Source organism: Magnolia sinica, chromosome 1, assembly GCF_029962835.1.
Source record: "Magnolia sinica isolate HGM2019 chromosome 1, MsV1, whole genome shotgun sequence".
Taxonomy (NCBI): Eukaryota; Viridiplantae; Streptophyta; class Magnoliopsida; order Magnoliales; family Magnoliaceae; genus Magnolia; species Magnolia sinica.
Window position 1 is genome coordinate 138,769,852 of NC_080573.1, and position 18,505 is coordinate 138,788,356.

General features: G+C 40.3%; 1 protein-coding gene across 1 annotated transcript; it reads left to right on the plus strand.

Moving 5' to 3' along the window:
- Positions 1-13,611: 13,611 nt before the first annotated feature.
- On the plus strand, positions 13,612-15,034 carry LOC131220769 (DNA damage-repair/toleration protein DRT100-like). Its single transcript, XM_058215605.1, has one exon. It carries the CDS (start codon positions 13,641-13,643, stop codon positions 14,748-14,750), a length of 1,110 nt encoding a protein of 369 aa, XP_058071588.1. The 5' UTR covers positions 13,612-13,640; the 3' UTR covers positions 14,751-15,034.
- Positions 15,035-18,505: the final 3,471 nt, after the last annotated feature.

Genomic DNA, 18,505 nt, shown 5'->3' on the forward strand with positions numbered 1-18,505 from the left:
TTGAAAAATGGGTGGACAGTGTGGATAAAACATATACATCATCACGGTGGGGGGCCACCGAGCACCGACCAGTAGCCACCTGGCAACTTTAAGGAATCCGCGTCCTGCAATCCAGGGGTGAAACAATTCATCTACTCGTACCATACCGCGATAAGGTGCCATTTTAGCTGTGCAACCCTCGTGAGAGGCCTTTGTGGAAAAATTCACGTCCGTTGCTTACTATTTGTGGGTGAAAACTGCACCATTTGACCCGTGACTCATTTTTAATTCCTATGTACCAGTCAGTGGTACACTCACAAGAGTTTCAACACGAGCTAATGGATTCGAGTACAGGTATGGTGAACTCTCACTGTAGTGTGTGTGGGTGTAAGTACGTAGTTTAAAAAAAAAAAACAAGAAAAAGAAAGAAAGAAAAAGTACCAGTCTATTTCAAATGTGTAAGAAAGAAAAAAGAAAAGAAAAGGAGTACTGGTCCATTTGAATTGTCTACCATGTCCTTTGAATATCAGAAGTTCTCCACAGTTGGGAAACTAATTTTAGGGGCAGAATTGTCCAAAACTGCTTGCATTATATACAGGAGTGCAAATGAATCTGGGTCACTGGACCCCACCCGAAAACTAGTCAGTATGGTGCAAATTTTAGATCAAAGGGCAGCTTGGGTCCAAAAGTTCGATCCGAAGAACTACGTAGGTGCGTGTGGGTCATCTCCAAATAAACCCAACCTGCTTTAACGTGGAAACATTTTTTAAATTGTCTCACTAGGGTGACTTGGGTCATATTAAAATGGATTTGACTCATATTCTAACTATTGTCAAAGTGCCTTTGATCTGTCCAGTGGAGTTCGGTCAACTAAACCTCCATGTAATGTTTTCGGTTGGATTCCAATCAACTGAGAGTCCTTGTGATGATTCCGGTCGACCGAAGGTCATGTAAAATTGATCGAATGGGATGTGTAAGTTCTGCGTAAGTGTGGGTTTTGTTTCTAATTTCATACGGAAGTCTATATAAGCATTTGTAATAAAAAAAAATTAGGGTCAATCAGTGTATTAATGTAGAGCGAGCTTACGCGATTTCTAGGATTTTTGCAAGGGAAAAGTTGGGATTTTTAAAAAAAAAAAAAAAAAAAGTTGTTCCATCTCTTGTAACTTTTTTATTATAATAGATCGTTTGTTATTTGGTGGCGTGGTTTTTTTCCACAAGGATTTTTCCAAATAAAATCTTTGTGTTTCTTTGCGATCACTTAATTTTTGTTTTTTTATTGAGTGTTTGATTTGTTCTAAGGTTGCTTTCTTGCATAACGTGTGGTGGTTGCGCACAACAAGTGATATCAGAGTGTAAACTTTATGTTGAGGTTTTAAATTGAATTTGGGACATGAGATTGAAGAGATCGAATGTGAAATTTTAGACGGAGAAGTTTACAAATAAAAACAACTTTGAATTATGAAGATTGAAGATGAAAACCTTCTAAATTCAACAAGGCGTATCGCAGACACACATTGACAAAGCGAAATGTCCCAAAATGATGAAAAAAGAGGATTTGGATGATCTTGATCAGATTACAATTAACGCAATTCAATTATGTTTGGTCGATGAAGTCCTCTATAATATTATCAATGAGACAACTACGTAGGCTTATTGGCAAGGTTGGAGAGCCTCTACATAACGAAGTCGCTCTTCAATGTCTTATATCTAAAGAGACAATTGTACACTCTGAAAATGACGGAAGTGTCAGATATCTTTGAACACATTACTACCTTCGACAAACTCGTTTTTAAACTAACAAGTGTGGAAGTGAAGATCGATGAAGAAGACAAAGCTATAATGTTGTTGACATCCATTAAAAAATTTCTATGAGAATCTGGTGGATACTATATACCATGGTAGTGATACTTTAGACCTTGATACTGTTATCCCTACTTTTTAATTAAAGTAGTAGAGAAAGAATAATGGTGGGGATTGTAATTCTTCATGGCACTGGTAGCAAAGAAAAGACCATCTGAATGAGAGAAGATGGACTTCGAATGCATTAAAGTCTCTCAATGTTATCAAATTGTCGTTGACAATCATGTTGATTTACAGATTTAAAACATTAGTTAACAATCCATCCAAGTAATTTTTCATTATTAGCAAATAGACAGTTGATCCCTCTGGGTTCCTGGTTTAGATCATGATAAACGTGTGCCATGTTATTATACATAAGCCCGAGGCACGAAACTGCATTTGCTCCAAAGTAGTGTATCAGCTACGCTTGTCGAAGAAAAAATTAGCATTGTAGATGAGTCCGTGGTATGCCTTTTCTTTTTTTTTTTTTCATTGCCCGAAAACTTATCTCACCGAAGTTGATTATTAGGGTACAGAGATAGGGATTTTGACGAAAATATCCCTGACTGTTAGGGTAAAGCAACTGAAAAAAGTAAGGATATTTTCATCTTTCTGGGTTCATCTGTACTAATAGAGCTCTACTTTGGTGATTAAGGTTTTTTTGGGTCAGAATGAAAAAAGGCGGGTAGTATGATGGGTCTAAACGGCGCAAAATCCTCTTATCGATCTGATGTCTGTATATTGTACATTGTACTTGTGTTTTCAGTTTGTACAAATCACCCCATAGTCCAGCGATCCAAGCCATTGAACTATTGGGACACACCTTTGGATGGATGCATCTCCAAAATTTGGTGAGATTGGCCTATCCTAACCGTCAGTCTTGTCCCTTTTCAGGTAAAATCTGGACCGTTGCTGTATTTCTTTTCGTAACCGGAGGCTACAAATTGAAAGGTCAAGAGTTTCCTGTGGAGGATTTTTTTATGGAATGGTCCACTTCGGTGGGTCCCAACAATTCAAGATCTTGATCATCAAACGCTGGGCTCCACCTCTATCCAACTAAAAACGCGAGTACCTGTGCATATTCTCGTGCCCAGGATCATATGGTATCTTACTCCTACCGACGTACACTGCCGTCACACGTGTCACCACGTAGCTCTATTATGATTGTGCTTTTCTGTTCGCATGATTGGCTCTGCACGTGGACGTCATGTTACGCCGACACTCGTTCGGTGGGAGTACGATATGGTGCTCGAGTGAACAAAAATGTAATTTTGTTCTGTCAAGAGCCAGCGGCCCTATCGATTGTGATCAGTTTCATCCAAACCGTTCATTTCGTGGATCCAATGGTAGGAGTGCCATGCCCTTGAAAAATCCCCTCAATTGGACCACCTGGACTCTCGGATTGGTGGCTAGAGAATGGACAGTTTAACCAACGTTTCATATTTGACGGGAAAAGGAAAATCAATCAAGGGTCTTAAGAGTAAAATTTTCCGATGGAGTATTGCTTGATGATGAAAAGATGGGCCACTGTAGAGTTTCTGGATGAATGGAAAAAAGTATTTAATTTGGTCTAGCATTGTATATTTCAAGCGTCATTGAGATAGACGATCCAAAGCGGGCTCGAGTCGTGTCAACAAGAATAACTTTCGGGATCTTAAATGGTGTTTGGATGTACCGTGCAAGATATTTCGCACCCGGTGATTCGTGTATTGTATTTTATTTCTCACAGCGAGGGCTGCAACTTGGATTTGAGTCAACCCGAACCCGATTGGCAGGTTGTCCGGGTCCTTTGGTTGGGTTTGGGTTGGAAAAAGCTATCCTATCATGAATTGAATCCGGATCCTCTTTTTTTCACAAGCATGAAAATATTCTTACTTACATCTAAGTCGTCACTAACATTGTGTACTAACAAAAAAATAAAATAAAATAACGTTGTCAGCATTGCTGCATTAAATGAAGTGTATGATGATGTGATCCAATTAGATTAGAATTGGTAGGATTTTCTGTTTGTAAGAAGTAAAAGATCCAAATTCAAATTGAATTTTGGTAGGCTAATCACATGCATTTTGTTAGGTTTGGTATAGGCGGGTAAGTTTGGAATTGACATATGTTGGTTCAAAATACAGGTTGATATTGACGTCAGATTGTCTTTAAGCTCAAATTAACCCCAACCCAACCCAACCCAACCCACCTAAGTTGCATCCACATTGTATGGTTAGCTTTAAATTGAAGATGAAGGCACATGAAATACACAGGACATTTGAATGTTGGCGTTTGTGTTAAAAATTAACACTGTGCATTTGATAGGTCCTCTTTAAGTTATGAGATATCCCAAAAATCAGCCATATATTGGATTCATGGTGGGCCGTATCATTTAAAACCATGTGAAGACATGTCTAAAACATATAAAAGCACTTTGTGGGCCTCCTGAGTTTTGGATGCGGCTGAAACTTGGTTTAACCCCTTATCCAAGTGGGACACACACAATGGATGGGCTGGATTTGTGAACCACATATTGGTGGGCCCAATAAATGATTATGAATCTTTTAATGGGAGGATAACTCCCTCTCAACTGTTATCGTATGTGGTGTGGCCCACCCAAGTCATGGATTGACTTGATTTTTAAGCCCAGTGCATCTGACTGATGGGGTAAATGTTTGACACACATCATAGTGGGGCAAACACAACTTGACCTCATGGGATGTTCCCATGAGATCGAGCTGTATAGGCCCCACCGTGATGTGTGTTGAATATCAACACCATGCATTTCACGGGTCCCTTTTAGGTCATGGGATATCTCAAAAATTAGTCGTATATGGGTTTTCAAACATGGCAGTCATACCAATGTAGTACATTTGGCACGTAACGTATGTATGCAGAGCATTTGTATTTTAGCATGCAACGTTTTGAAGAGCTCCTTTACTTAGCCACCCTTTTCAGCAAGTATATACTATCTGTTTTCAAGAATCGTATTTTGAGTACACGTGCGTGCTTAATTAATTTCCTCGGTTTGGCATGCAGTTATGGTTTGAACAATCTATATTCAGCTTGTCTTCATGAGCATGCAAGCAGCGTCTCACAAATTTATTTATTTATTTATTATTATTATTTTTAAATTTTAGGCTTGAAGAATGCTTGCTCGATGAACAAATGCTCAGCCACCTAGTAATCCGGACCATTGATCTTCTGGGCCTCACTGTCAATAAGAATTCCCAGATTGTAATTAGACCGTAAAAAACAATACAGGCTTCTTTTGTTAGTACAATCTGACCAGTGTCGTATATCTTTACCATCTATTTGCAGTCTGCAAATTCAGAGGTCAGGGTCATTCCAATATGGCTGAAATTTTTAGCAATGGTCGACCAACGGTGAGACCTAATAGGCCAATGGTCTGGATCATGCATGGCCCGTCCCACTTATATGAACTGAAAAACCAGAGCAGAATAATTCAGATGTGTCATCCATGCCAATACTTGAAAATTGTCAGGTGGCGTAGTTAATCCAATCCAAACTGTCCATCTAGTGGGTCCTGTTCGAAGATGGCCCACCCTAGAAAATCACAAGGACGGTCCTAACCATCAGCCTTTTCCTGTTGAATGCTAACGTGAACCAATTCATGTTTTACTACAAGGCCATTTTTCTTCTAGATAGGATAGCAAATTCCAAGCGATTTGCAACCATGGGCTAGCTATCCACTGATGGGACCCACTACATAATCAGCGTAGATGAACTTCCCTACTGCCGCGTGTCAGTTACTGGCCCATCTAACACCCCTTGCTGATCCAGCCCACCAAAAGGGCCATAATTCCTCTTCAATTATTGGAGAGAATAGAGGCTCTTTCCCTAACATCTGCAATCCACTGCCATCCATTTATCATTTCCTTCCTTTTGTTGTGACTTTTATGACATGGGTTCATGCATCATGCAAGGAGGAGATTACCTGCATCTGGACGCACGTCATTTTCGTGCCTCTATGTGTGTCCCACACACGTGGCACATGTGTATGATGATCTTGACCAAGCATCATGTGGGCACAGTAGTTAATTTGTCCCTAACTAAATTTAGCTAAGATTGAACTGTCTTAAATATCTAATAAATAAGCCTTTCATCACTTAATGGGAACCGTTGCTTATCTCTTGTCTTTTAGTGTTTATTTCTATGCCACCAATTCAAGGGCTAGAATCGTCCAAACATTGGGATCATGGCCCATTCAGCATTGGAAATATGAAATTGATGGTTTAGACGCCATTCATTTGTGCCACGTATGCAAAATGACATGAGGCCCGGAATCCGTGATCGCATGCAATATAGCTTTATGAATTTTCATGAAATGTGGAGTGACGTGCATCTCTGTACATAAGGACATCTCCATGTTCTTTTTGATAAGCTTGAAAAGGGTGTCCCACGTCGGATATTTAATGGCTTCAGATTTTGACACGTGGCATGCTTTCATGTGGGCAACGCGTAATCCTTAATGACGAGTTAGCCCAATGTCTCCTCAAACGTCCGCCCGGTCGCAATTTAGGGTCCCATTTTCCTCCGCATTACGTGGTTCATGGCACATGACATGTGCCGGAACTGGTAGACTCTATACTACACGTGTCAGGGTAATGTAATAATCGGAGCCGTCCATTTAGTGTCTTAACATGGACTGGTTATGATCCAAAAGTCATAGTTATTAGACAGTCCTAATATTTGACCCATTACCATTTTTTGTTTTCTACCGTTGCTTTGATGGTCACTGATCGGATGGACGGAATACTCCTATGTATGTGTACTTTGAACAGGTTTCCATCCACAGTGAAAGCAACTTGATGGACGGTCCTAAATGGTAAATCTCAATGCGACGTGTGCCTTGAAGAAATTGGCTCTACCCCTCGTAATTACCACTATGGGCAAACACAGGATCCTCGTACGTGTTAACTTGTGGTTTGTGGGAGCTCGGTGGTCCCTACCGTGCATGGACCACACCGCAGAAGTCGAACTGATTGGAGAGTTCAGTGTACTGACTGCGCTCCACCATCGCCCACAAACGGACGTTTGGAATAAAAAGGCCAATGGTTCACATCCAATGAACCAAAATCTGTAATAGGGTGGGCCAGCGTTCATTTATTTTGCACCATGGGCCATCCAAGGATGAGGGTCAGTAGATGAACGGTCTCCATCACCGAGAGTTACCCCCTCTATATAAAGTGGGAAGTTTGCAAATTCTACACGCGTATAGTCGTACCATTCACATGCAGGCCCACGCGCAAATATGAAACTAGTCTGTGAGAGCTGAGCTTCCCATGAGGTTTCCCAAAAATATCAGACAACTCATACTCTTCGAGGTTAAAGAATGTTCTGACCATTCAGTTGTTTCACCCATGGCTTGATTTTTACAACAGAATATCTAAACAGCAGAGCTCATCTAATCGAAAGCTCAGTTCTCACAAATGTGCCACATGACATCACATGCGTCTGTGCATTGACATGTGGTTCTCACACGTGTGTGAAGTTAAGCGTCTCCCCTCTTTCGGGAAATGCCACCATGAGGTTGACCTCACGGCAGCTTCTAACGAGATCAAGCTCTGTGTCTCCATTATAATGTTTGATGGACATCTACGCCCTGTATTTAGTATGTCTCCTCTAGGTTGTGGGATATGCTAAAAACAGCCGTATCTAAAACTCAAGTGATGCATGGGAGGACGTGAGGTCAAGCACGGTCTTCCTCGAGAGGATAATTGTTCTAAATCCACGGAACATCTCTGAACTCCTCACAGAGACTCCTCGAATCCATAAAGAAAGAACAAGGAAAATATAAAATAAAATTTATAAAATTTATTATTGATTGAAAAATAAAATAAATGAGTTCACAACCATTTAAATAGGGATATCAAGTAATAAGAGAGAAATCAGAATCAAACTATAAATAAAACTCCTAGAATTCACAGCTTTCTATAAATAGTAAACTTATTATTTATAGATGGTCGTGATGTCTACTAGTGTGCAAGGTTTTCGGCCAAAAATAGTAGGTGCCCTATTTGACTTCACCAATACGTCGGGCACAACTCCTAAAGCCCAATTGATGAAGAGTTATAATCAAACTAATTAAAACTTACTATTTATAGTAAAAATAGAATTAAAATAGGGAAACGACAATCAATCTAGTAGTATTTCACAAATCCGGCTTGCGTAACCCAGCATAGTGGGGTTAGGTAGCTAAAGTAGCTCACTCTACCCTAAAATCATGTATTTTACGCCTGATAACTCGTTCCGGATTGCGAAATACACCTGATTTACGATTTGACGGTCTAGATCACATTTGTCGTCAACCGGGCCTTTTCTGATCCATCTTGGCCATGAAACTGTCCAGCGACCCTCTCTACATCATCAGGTGGGCCATATCATTTGAAACCACAGGAACTTATGCCTAATCAATTTAAAAGTACTTGGTGGGGCCAACGTGGATTTTGGAATAGCCTAAAGCCATCCAAGTGGGATACATACAGTGGATGAGGTGGATCTCTAAACCACATCTCACTAAGCCTTATATACAACCAAGAAGGTTTCAATGTGTGGGCATCCTCTCTCCAGTATTGTCTATGGTGTGGTCCACCAAAGTTATAGATTTGACTGAATTTTAGGCTCATCCCTCACTCTGAAAGGGTGCATCTGATTAATGGGATGGATGTGTCTCATACATCATGGTGGGGCCCGAAAAGCTTGACCATATTGGAAGCTTCCCAAGAAATGGACCTCATAATATCTTTACCCATACAATTGTAGAGAGATGCGCACGCGCGTCCACCTACTAGTAGTCTTCATCAGTCCTCATCAGTCTTCAGTCATACAAAAACTAACATGTCAAGTAATTAAACTGGAAATAGATTTGAGCCATCAATTCATACAGTATAATGAGTGGTCTACCAATTGGGCCATAACCCAAAAGAACTTCACTAATATTGGATTAAGCCTACTTATCCCATCAATGAACTTTTTCCATGGACCGCTGTCCGTAAATTCTGTTGACCGTTCAAAATGGACTTTTGATTGGACAGTCAATGACATGGTTAATCCCCATGGCAAGAAAATGGAATGGGAAATGTTCATGGTTTCAACCATTTCTTAAAAAAGTTATAGTAAAAAAAAGGAAAAAGAAATCCTACAAAAAAGGTAGAAGAAAAAGTATCAGAGAGTGTGTGTAAATAAAACAATCCAGTGCTTTCAGGTGCATTGGGATAGTTGAATAATCCAATTGATTGATCTAGATTGTCTTTTAGATCCAATCATATTTCATAGGATAATACCATGCAAATATCATACCAATCTAATGATATTAACTATCTGATCAATGGCCCCTATATGGACGGCCAAGCTCATAATTTCTATAAATATAGATCTAATAAACAGTTAAGCCATTTGATTAATACTTCCCGGCCATCAATGATTGCTCATGATTCTAAAGAACCACTTTGTTTTGACAATCCTAACAATCTCATCCATGGATTGAGAAAAGGATGACTGAAAAAAATGATGCGGATGGATGATCTGATGTGATCAGTCTTACTTTTGGTTTGCCTGATAATATTTCATGTTATCTTTTTAAATATTTGGAATTTAAAGCTTTCTGGCAATTGTACCTTTTTCTTAAAAAAATAAAAGCTTTAAAAAGGAGTTTCAATTCCAAGATCTGATGATAGATAGGGTAAGGGTCCCACTTAGTTTTTGGCGTGTAGTACCTTCTCAACATGACTCACATCTATGCAATATCTGACTTTGGACCACCCATTTTGGTTAGCATGATCCCTAAAATTGTGAAAACTCCAAAGATTTCTTTCATGGCATGTGATTGTTTACTCCCTGTTTCACTCAAGTGGTCTCCCCGTCCTTTCTCTACCTATGGACTTGCCCACGAAGTATCGCATAATGGCTATGGGCGTACGTCTGACAACCATACATGTGTCATATGCATGTGAGATACGGACCATTCATCAAGTGGGCCCTACCTTGGAGTTTCTATGGCTTAAAAAATCACAGCGGTTCAATGACAGTGTAACCATCAGATTGACAGCCGACAATCACTAGAGGACAAAGGTCCACGTTTCATGGGGCAAAAGGACTTGATCAGAACATAGTTCAAAAACTTGAAAACTGGACTTGATCGATTCGGTGCCTAATCCGAAAGGGTTGACTCGAAGACTCTAATGACTCTTTAATTAACTCAACTCGATATTTAATAATTAAATTAATTTTAATTATAAGTGCATTTAATAGTGTTGATATGGAGTTCAAATATAAAAATAATAATAATGAAAGAATATTAACAGCTATATATAATACATGGTGTGATGGTGATGTTACCTTCTTTTGGGTTCAAATCTAGTCTTTACATTTTTCTAAATTTATTTTTTAGAGAGAGTACAACAGCTGTACCTTTGTTAATATAGTGAAAACTTTACAAAAATTTCCGGCGGATGCCACAAAAAGAAGGGCGTCATCTATTGTGTAGTTTTTAGTTTGAATAAGACATTAACCACTAATTAAGAAGCTGCAACGTGACAAGCATAATATTTTCACGTTGTATGGTGAATATATTGAAGACCACATTAATGAAATTTTTTTGGAGGACTTATGGTTTTTGGGTGATATCTGGATAAGGACTAGTAGCTAGGGCTATACAAGAGCAAAGTTAGCTCAATTAGCTCGCTTAACTCAACTTGAAAAAGCTTGATTCGACTCGGTTTGAAACTTAGTTTGATTCGAGTCGAGCTGATTTTTTGAGCTCAAAAAAATTTCTAACTGAGTTCGAGCTTGGCTGAGCTTGACTCAACTCGATCGAACTTGGCTTGAATCAGACTCGGATCGAACCAGTTCAATGACTCGGTTACTTTAGTATTGATGTTGCTCACCAATTGTTTGATGAAATGACCCAACCAAATGTCGACTGGTGGCAAGGAAGGTATGTATGTGAAACAAATACATTTTTTTTTCATGATTTTGATGTTGCATACGAGGTGTTTGATGAAATACCTGTAAAAATCGCTGCTGCCGTTTTACAAATAGTGACAATTTGAGATGCAGTCCATGTGTTTGTAAAAATGCTGTAGAGGTGAACTTGGCTCGATCTTGACTTGAATTGGCCTGACCTATTGACCGAACCAAGCCGAATTGGCCAGTCAGGCTCGAGGACCAAGCTGAGCCGAGTTCGAGCTGGGGTCTACAAGTGGCCGAGCTGAGTCAAGCTGTGCCAAGCTCGACTCAGTTTGACTCATGTACACCGCTACTAGTAACCGTTATGACTATGTTAATATCGGAGCACATTTAAGAGTCCATTATTATGATGTTGACATGTTAATTGTCACTTTATAGATGAGAATATGCGAGTTTGCCACATTAGTAAAGGTTATTCTCATGATGTCACTCGAGAGTTTATAAATAATAGATGAGAGTTCAAAGCAAAAGATCCCAATATCAATCTAAAACTCAACAATAAATTATCTATTAATTAATCCAATGCAACATTACTTATCCAATCATTCGGGATATTTATTGTCTCAACCGCTTATCAATGTATAATTCTTAGTCTCTAAGAGTAGCTCAATCCGTCCATGCTCTAACCTAGGCCGACTTAGTTGCACCAAGTAGCTGTAATTTTCTTCCATCTCCACTTGTATGCTGGATCTGAAGAAAGACCATAATCTTATGAATCGTCTACTTAACTCATATGATGGGTCGACAATAGCTTGTAACTTTCAGCATTATTTATTTCTTATTCATCAGTGTGCTACTCAGTCAAGCATTTCACTGCTCTTAGTTAGGTTAGTGATCCCATTTTATTAGCAAGTCTTATTTTTTTTACATTCATCTTTGATTTTTGTTTGACCATGCAATTCTTATACCTTCGAAAGTCTTTCAATTTTAAGGTAAAAAAGAACTCATTAAAAAAAGTCTCAACTTTTGTAAATTATTTGATTAGCGAAATGATAATTGGCTAAATAGACGTTTGGTATCTAAATCATTCCATCATGTGCTCCTCTATCTCCATGCCAGAGGTCAATAACATTTAGTTTATATAGGAGTACCCCAAATTAGTTTCGGCATGCAGCAAATTTCTTGGGCATAACATGTACTCGAATTTCAGACCGACACCTTACTTAAATCATACTATCCTCACAAAATATAAAAAATAAATAGGGATACTGAGCAGAGCGAAAGAAAAACGAAGCCAACTGCTTAGGTCATGTCCCACACAACTTCAGTGTTTTACCTACTGCGGACAACTGTTGCGCCGGGGAATTCCGGTCCGTGTTGGAACATAGTCCCAAATCTCATTATTGCTATGTTCGGAATCCTTCAAAAAATCTGGATTATCCAAAACTCATGCGGGTCACAGGGTTTGAACGCAGTGGCTTTTATGTTTTATAAATTTTCCAATAGCATGGCTCTACATTAGCTTTGTATAGAGATGATTAGGGCTCGTACCTGAAAATGATTAGACCTACCGATGGACTGAGTAGATGTCACATTCACAACATGATGGGTCTCACACCCCTTCAACTTTAGTTGAGGGAAATTCCGGTCCCAGGTTCATAACATAGCGACAAATCTCGTTATCTGAAAAATTGGAAATATCCAGGAATAATTTCAGTTTTGGCCGTTTTTTTACCAGCGTAGAATCTCACTGAAAATAAAAATATTTAAAAAATTGAGAATGTCCGGTCCGTCTAATTATTCCCACCAAGCGAAAAACTACTAACCTTTGACGTATGTGCCATCCAACCCGTCCAATCAGTTGGTCCGTAATGAGAATCATATTGTGCAAAAAAAAATTAGCTATTTCAACTCATCAAGTGGACCACACTTTAATTTTACTATTTATCAATGGCTACCGATTATATTTACCACATGGCCCACCTAATGAATAGATAGGCTTGATGGATATTTGCAGTAGGTAATCATCATGTGCATACGGCCAAAATTTTGGACGTCATATGCACTTAATAAGTTAGCAGAGATGGAGCATACAATAGAGATGAAAGCTTCTCTTTATTAATTCATTAACTTAATTTGAGAAGGTGACCACAAAGTGTGGTCCATCCAACCAACGGATACCCTGTAACCTGTTAAGTGCATGCATATGAGCTCGAAACTTCTCAGTAGATACCGTGATATTATCAAATATCGGCGAAATTTGAGCAACCCAATCCAAATTGTGGGGCCCACCAGTTGACGGACGGATCTCCCACTCCCAGTACCACTCACTACTTCCGTAATTGCCGAACTCCTTTTAGGAGGTGGGATTAAGAAGGGATTAGGTGGGGATGGGATTCTTATGGTCCTACGTCAATTCCACTCCATGTTTGGGGAGAATGGAAAAGTTTGGAATTACATTAAATGGAATTGCATTGGCTCCTGTGCTAATTTCACTCAATGTTAGTAAATTGTGTAGGCCTTACTATGATGTGTGGGCTATATCCACACCGTCCACCCATTTATTGAGATTATTTTAGAGCATGGATCAAAAAATCAGGTAAATCTAAAGCTCAAGTGGACCACACCAAAGAAAGCAACGGGATTGAATGCTTACCGTTGAAAACTTCTTTGGGGCCACATAAGTTTTGGATCTACCTTATTTTTAAGCTTATGCCATGAAATGAGGTTACAAAACAAATGAACAATTTAGATATAACAATTGTATATTATTTTCAGTAATTTCAAATGATGGTAGGTATGTTCATTCAATGTACTACGGTATTATCAATCATTTCTGTCCCGAAAAACGTATAAAACCGATGCTACCCTCCCGATTCCCAACGTAGAGTTTTTGATAGAGGGAGATGGATACCAGCAACAGTCCGTTGTTCCTTCCGCTCTCTTTCCTTCTGTTCGCCATTACTTGCACCGTTAACTCCTGCCCGCCGTCAGACCGGGCAGCCCTCCTCGCCTTCAAATCTGCCCTGACCGAGCCCTACCTCAATCTCTTCGCCTCCTGGTCAGGCCCCGACTGCTGCCACAACTGGTACGGCGTTAGCTGCGACCCCACCAATTCCCGTGTCGCCGATCTCAACCTCCGCGGCGAGTCCGAAGACCCCATCCTCCAGAAATCCGGCCGATCCGGCTTCATGTCCGGCCATATATCACCGTCCATCTGCCACCTCGACCGCCTCACCACCATCATCATTGCTGACTGGAAGAACATCTCCGGCCCCATCCCTCCCTGCATCTCCTCCCTCCCCCTCCTCCGCATCCTCGAACTCATCGGCAACCGACTCTCCGGCACCATACCCCCCGGCATCGGCAAGCTTAAACACCTCGCCGTCCTCAACCTCGCCGACAACCAGATCTCCGGCATCATCCCTCGCTCCATCGCCAACCTCGCCGCCCTCAAGCATCTCGACCTCAGGAACAACCGGATCTCCGGCCCGATCCCGCCCAACTTCGGCAACCTCAAGATGCTCAGCCGAGCGCTCCTTGGCCGCAATCTCGTCTCCGGCCAGATCCCCCCGTCGATTGCTGGCATGTACCGGCTCGCTGACCTCGACCTGTCGGTTAACCGGATCTCCGGATCTATCCCGGCGTGGATCGGTAGGATGCCAGTGCTGTCATCGCTGTACCTCGACCAGAATCTCATCTCCGGCCGGATTCCGGCGAGCTTGGTGGGGAGCCGGGGGCTGAGTATCCTAAACCTGAGCCGGAATGCGCTGGATGGGAGCATTCCGAACGTTTTCGGGCAACAATCTTACTTCATGGAGCTTGATCTGGCCTATAATAAGCTGACGGGCCCCGTCCCGAAATCTCTGACGACGTCGATGTACATCGGCCACCTGGATCTGAGTTACAACCATCTCTGCGGGCAAATTCCGGCAGGAGAGCCGTTCAATCATCTGGAAGCATCGTCCTTCTTCAGCAACGACTGCCTCTGCGGATCGCCGCTACCGAAATGCTGAGGTTTCGGTGTCGGATGATACCGAAAAGCGCAATTCAGATGTTTCTATGTAGGCGAAAAAAATGTGATTTTGTGTGGTTTCTCTACTCTAAACTTGCACTGATAATAATATACGGCGTTAAAAACAACCTTAATATTTAGCTTCTACACCGTTGCAAGGGAATCCCTGATCGCTTCGGACACAGCTTGTAATGAAATACGTAGAAAATAAAGCATGTAATCAAATGCACGTGATGTATAAATGTATAAATACGGAGGGGGAAATGGGAATATGAAATTAGTAAACGTGTTCTCATAGACTGTGGGGCTTGCACGACCTCTTTGATATGGTCCACACGTGTTAGTGACTTGGGCCATTCATTAGTTAGTGGATACTGCAAACATGCGTGTAGCGAAAACCATGCGGATCCAACATGAGCGCTTGCTATTCATTTTCATTGTACAACTTTAACTTGGCTCATCAGTATTAATTAATGAAATTTACCTGATCAACGGCCTAAATCTTTGACACGTGTCATAAAGTGAGAGGAGGCAAATATGGCATGTGAGTTATCGTGCGAGTCCTTGTATTCTGTCAAATATGTCTATTGCATAGTTACTAGTAACTAAAATAAGATGACATCATTTTAGATGGAGATCATTACCAAAACAGACTGATCTGATGATCTGAATGGTTGGGAATGTCCAACCAGTTCATTTTAATCTACAGTGGGGCCTTGATTTGTGCAGATTGAATGGACGTGCATATACTGACACGGCAATAATTTAATGAATGGTGTGGCAAAATTCACTGAAGTGTGGTTAACCTGGATTGTAATATAGAACAGTCGAGGGGTAGCAACGATTGACCCATGTACGGAGTTAATATTTGGGAATATTACTGCCCCTGGATGTTGATTGATGTCTTAAATCTCTCGATTAATAGGTGGGTCAATGATGGATTTGTTGCAATCAAGTGAACTTTCAATGTTATTAAAGTTGGATTGATATTATCGAATTATTGAATTAGTTGCTGGATACTTTGGATGTCCTTTTGGATGCAAAGGCTCCTCAATGCCATCCAAGGCGTGGTCCCACAACACTTGGCACTGTACGACAATCATGCTGCAGTTACAATGGTGGGGCCCATTGTAAATGGGTCATATCCACAAAATCATATTGATTGGAAAGTCCTTAATATACACACATTTTTAATTTGGACCATTTATTACCTTTTACTCTCCATTCCCCTTAAATCTGAGTTAAATGGAGATCCGTAGAAATGAATAAAGGACAATATCAATGTACATTTTTTATATTTCAGGTTGATTTTCATGAAAATGAACGTCACATCAGCAAAAGGTGTATTGTGTTATTGTAGAAATGCCCAAGAAATATTTTTGAGAGAAAAATAAGAAAACTACTTTTCTCAAGAAAAAAAGTGTAACATGAAACCGTATCGGTCCGCAGAAAACCAATCTATTTTCTAAGGAATCCTCTTTACCAAACAGCCCTTAATTCGCTAGTTACGGTCACGTTCCTGGCATAATTCTTGGGTTATGATCAATTTCTACTGGATCCCACTATTTTGGCGTTTCAGATTTGAAATACATTGTATGTTCGGAGTAAGCTACTCAGCGATGAATCCTGGTCGACGCCTAGACGCGGAGGAACACTCGAGCCAAGGATAAAGACAGCATGCTCGAGCTTTTAGTTTGCACGTGGTCATCTTCATGGTGGGGCAATCATACTAGCTGTAAAGGCTCATGCAGGGCTGGCTCGGACGCGGATTAGAGATCCAGGCCTACACTACCCTCAGCCGTGACGTGGTGAGATGTGACTGATGAAGATGTATGTTGTCAGAGATGGGGCCTTATTAGAGGTCTGTGGCCATCTCTCCCCCACGGATCATATCTCGCAGCCTCACCACTCTGTATTGAAAAGAAAATTACAATGGCTTGATCGAGCGTACGTAGCTGGTAGAATGGACTGTTTTGATTATCAGATCACCTACGCATGTGGGCTCTGTGGTGAGACACATGCTCCTGTTGCCACAGACAAGATATTGAGAGAACCCAAATGATATGATAGAGCCGGCTCTGTCATATGGTAGAAAATATGGTTAAAAGAGTCGGGACTCCAGTTGACTCATCCAGTCTTGATTTGAGTGTGAATTGCAGTAAATAGGTTCGAGTCGGGGTGAAACGTCCTGAGGCGGCCAAACCAGGGTGACTTGTCTGGATGAATTGTGGTTTTGAATAAGACTGGGTCCGATCCGTTGGACTCCTCCAAATCTTAAAACTATCTACTGTACGATTAGTGCAGGAGAGAGTGGGTCAACATTGTTTTGGAAATTTTGAAAACTAAAAATATATTTAAATAACTTTGATCAAAAGCAAGCTGAAGCACTTGTTAGATACGATTGTCTTTTGTCTTTGAAGCGTGATTTGAGTTTGTTGGTTGGTTGCTAATGAATTGCTTTCAAGATATGATAAACATTGTTTTTTTTTTTTTTTCAGCGTGCAACAATCACAAATAGACTACCTTAAGAACTTGATTAACACGGTTGATTTTCTAGCAAGAAACTGTGCGTAAAGGTTTGATCACTTTTGTGAGAGGTCTTTGGCCTTGAGTAGACCTCCGATGGAGGAGAAAATGAGTGATATGCGGTTATTGGTTCTAGTCTATGAGGAGATTTGTTATTTGCATTGTTTTTTTGATCCACCAATTTATATAGATGGAAAGAGTGGACTATTTGACTTGAAGCTATCGAAGTTTATAACATTGTAAAAATATTTTTAAATATTAACTCATTCATCTAAATTTTTCATTATTTTGAAATATTTTGAAAACACTATGTGAAAAAGGTTCACAATAATTTTTGTATTCATTTATTTTTTAACCAAAATATGAAATCTCAACAAGCATTAATTATTCACCTAATGGCGCTTTTATGGATAGCCTATGGTTAAAAATTAGCATCCTTATGATCCAAGCATCTAAATTCTGGCTCTCAAATGAACAGTGATTAGAGAGTAAGGAAGTAATATATAGCTAGAATTATCTGGTCTGTATGCTATTAGAACTATGGGCCATTTTAGGCAGAGCCCACTAAGTGAGCCATCTGATGGTCCGTCTACCTGACACATGGACGGTCGAGGGGGCTTTCCATCGCATCGTGATCATGATCTAGCCCAACCTTTCAATAACAGCACTGTTGGAGGTTTGTTAATTCCACACGCATGTAGAGTATGCAACTCTACATGCGGGGGTGCACGTTTCATAATATCATACATGTGTGAGATCTGGGCTTTCATTAGGTGAACCACATAATTTAGATCTTCTATCATAAAAATTGAACCGTTTCACTCCTCAGGTGGGCTGCAATATATCAAAACAAATAAATGTTTAGAAAAAATTTTCACTGGCCCACCTCAAGAGTCAAATTGTCTGATTTCATGCCAGAAATCATGCGTTATTGTAATAATATTAGTGGACAATGCATCATACCCTAGCGTAAGCCACGAATCACGGTATGTTATATCACATGTAATATCTGTTCCTGTTTGTGAAAATAAGATTGTTTATAGTACGGAACACAACCACTTGTACACGTCATAAATATACAAGCCTTACCAAGGACATGATGGATGGCACACAAACACAAACTCCGATTGGATAATCCTAACTCCACTCGATGAACATTTATTGGTGATACTAACACCATGGATTCCTTTTGAGTTAAACCATCCATGTGAGTTGTCACCAATCGATCGA

Excerpts from the sequence above, each read along its gene's own strand:
- LOC131220769 (XM_058215605.1), top strand. The coding sequence starts at position 13,641 with ATGGATACCAGCAACAGTCCGTTGTTCCTTCCGCTCTCTTTCCTTCTG.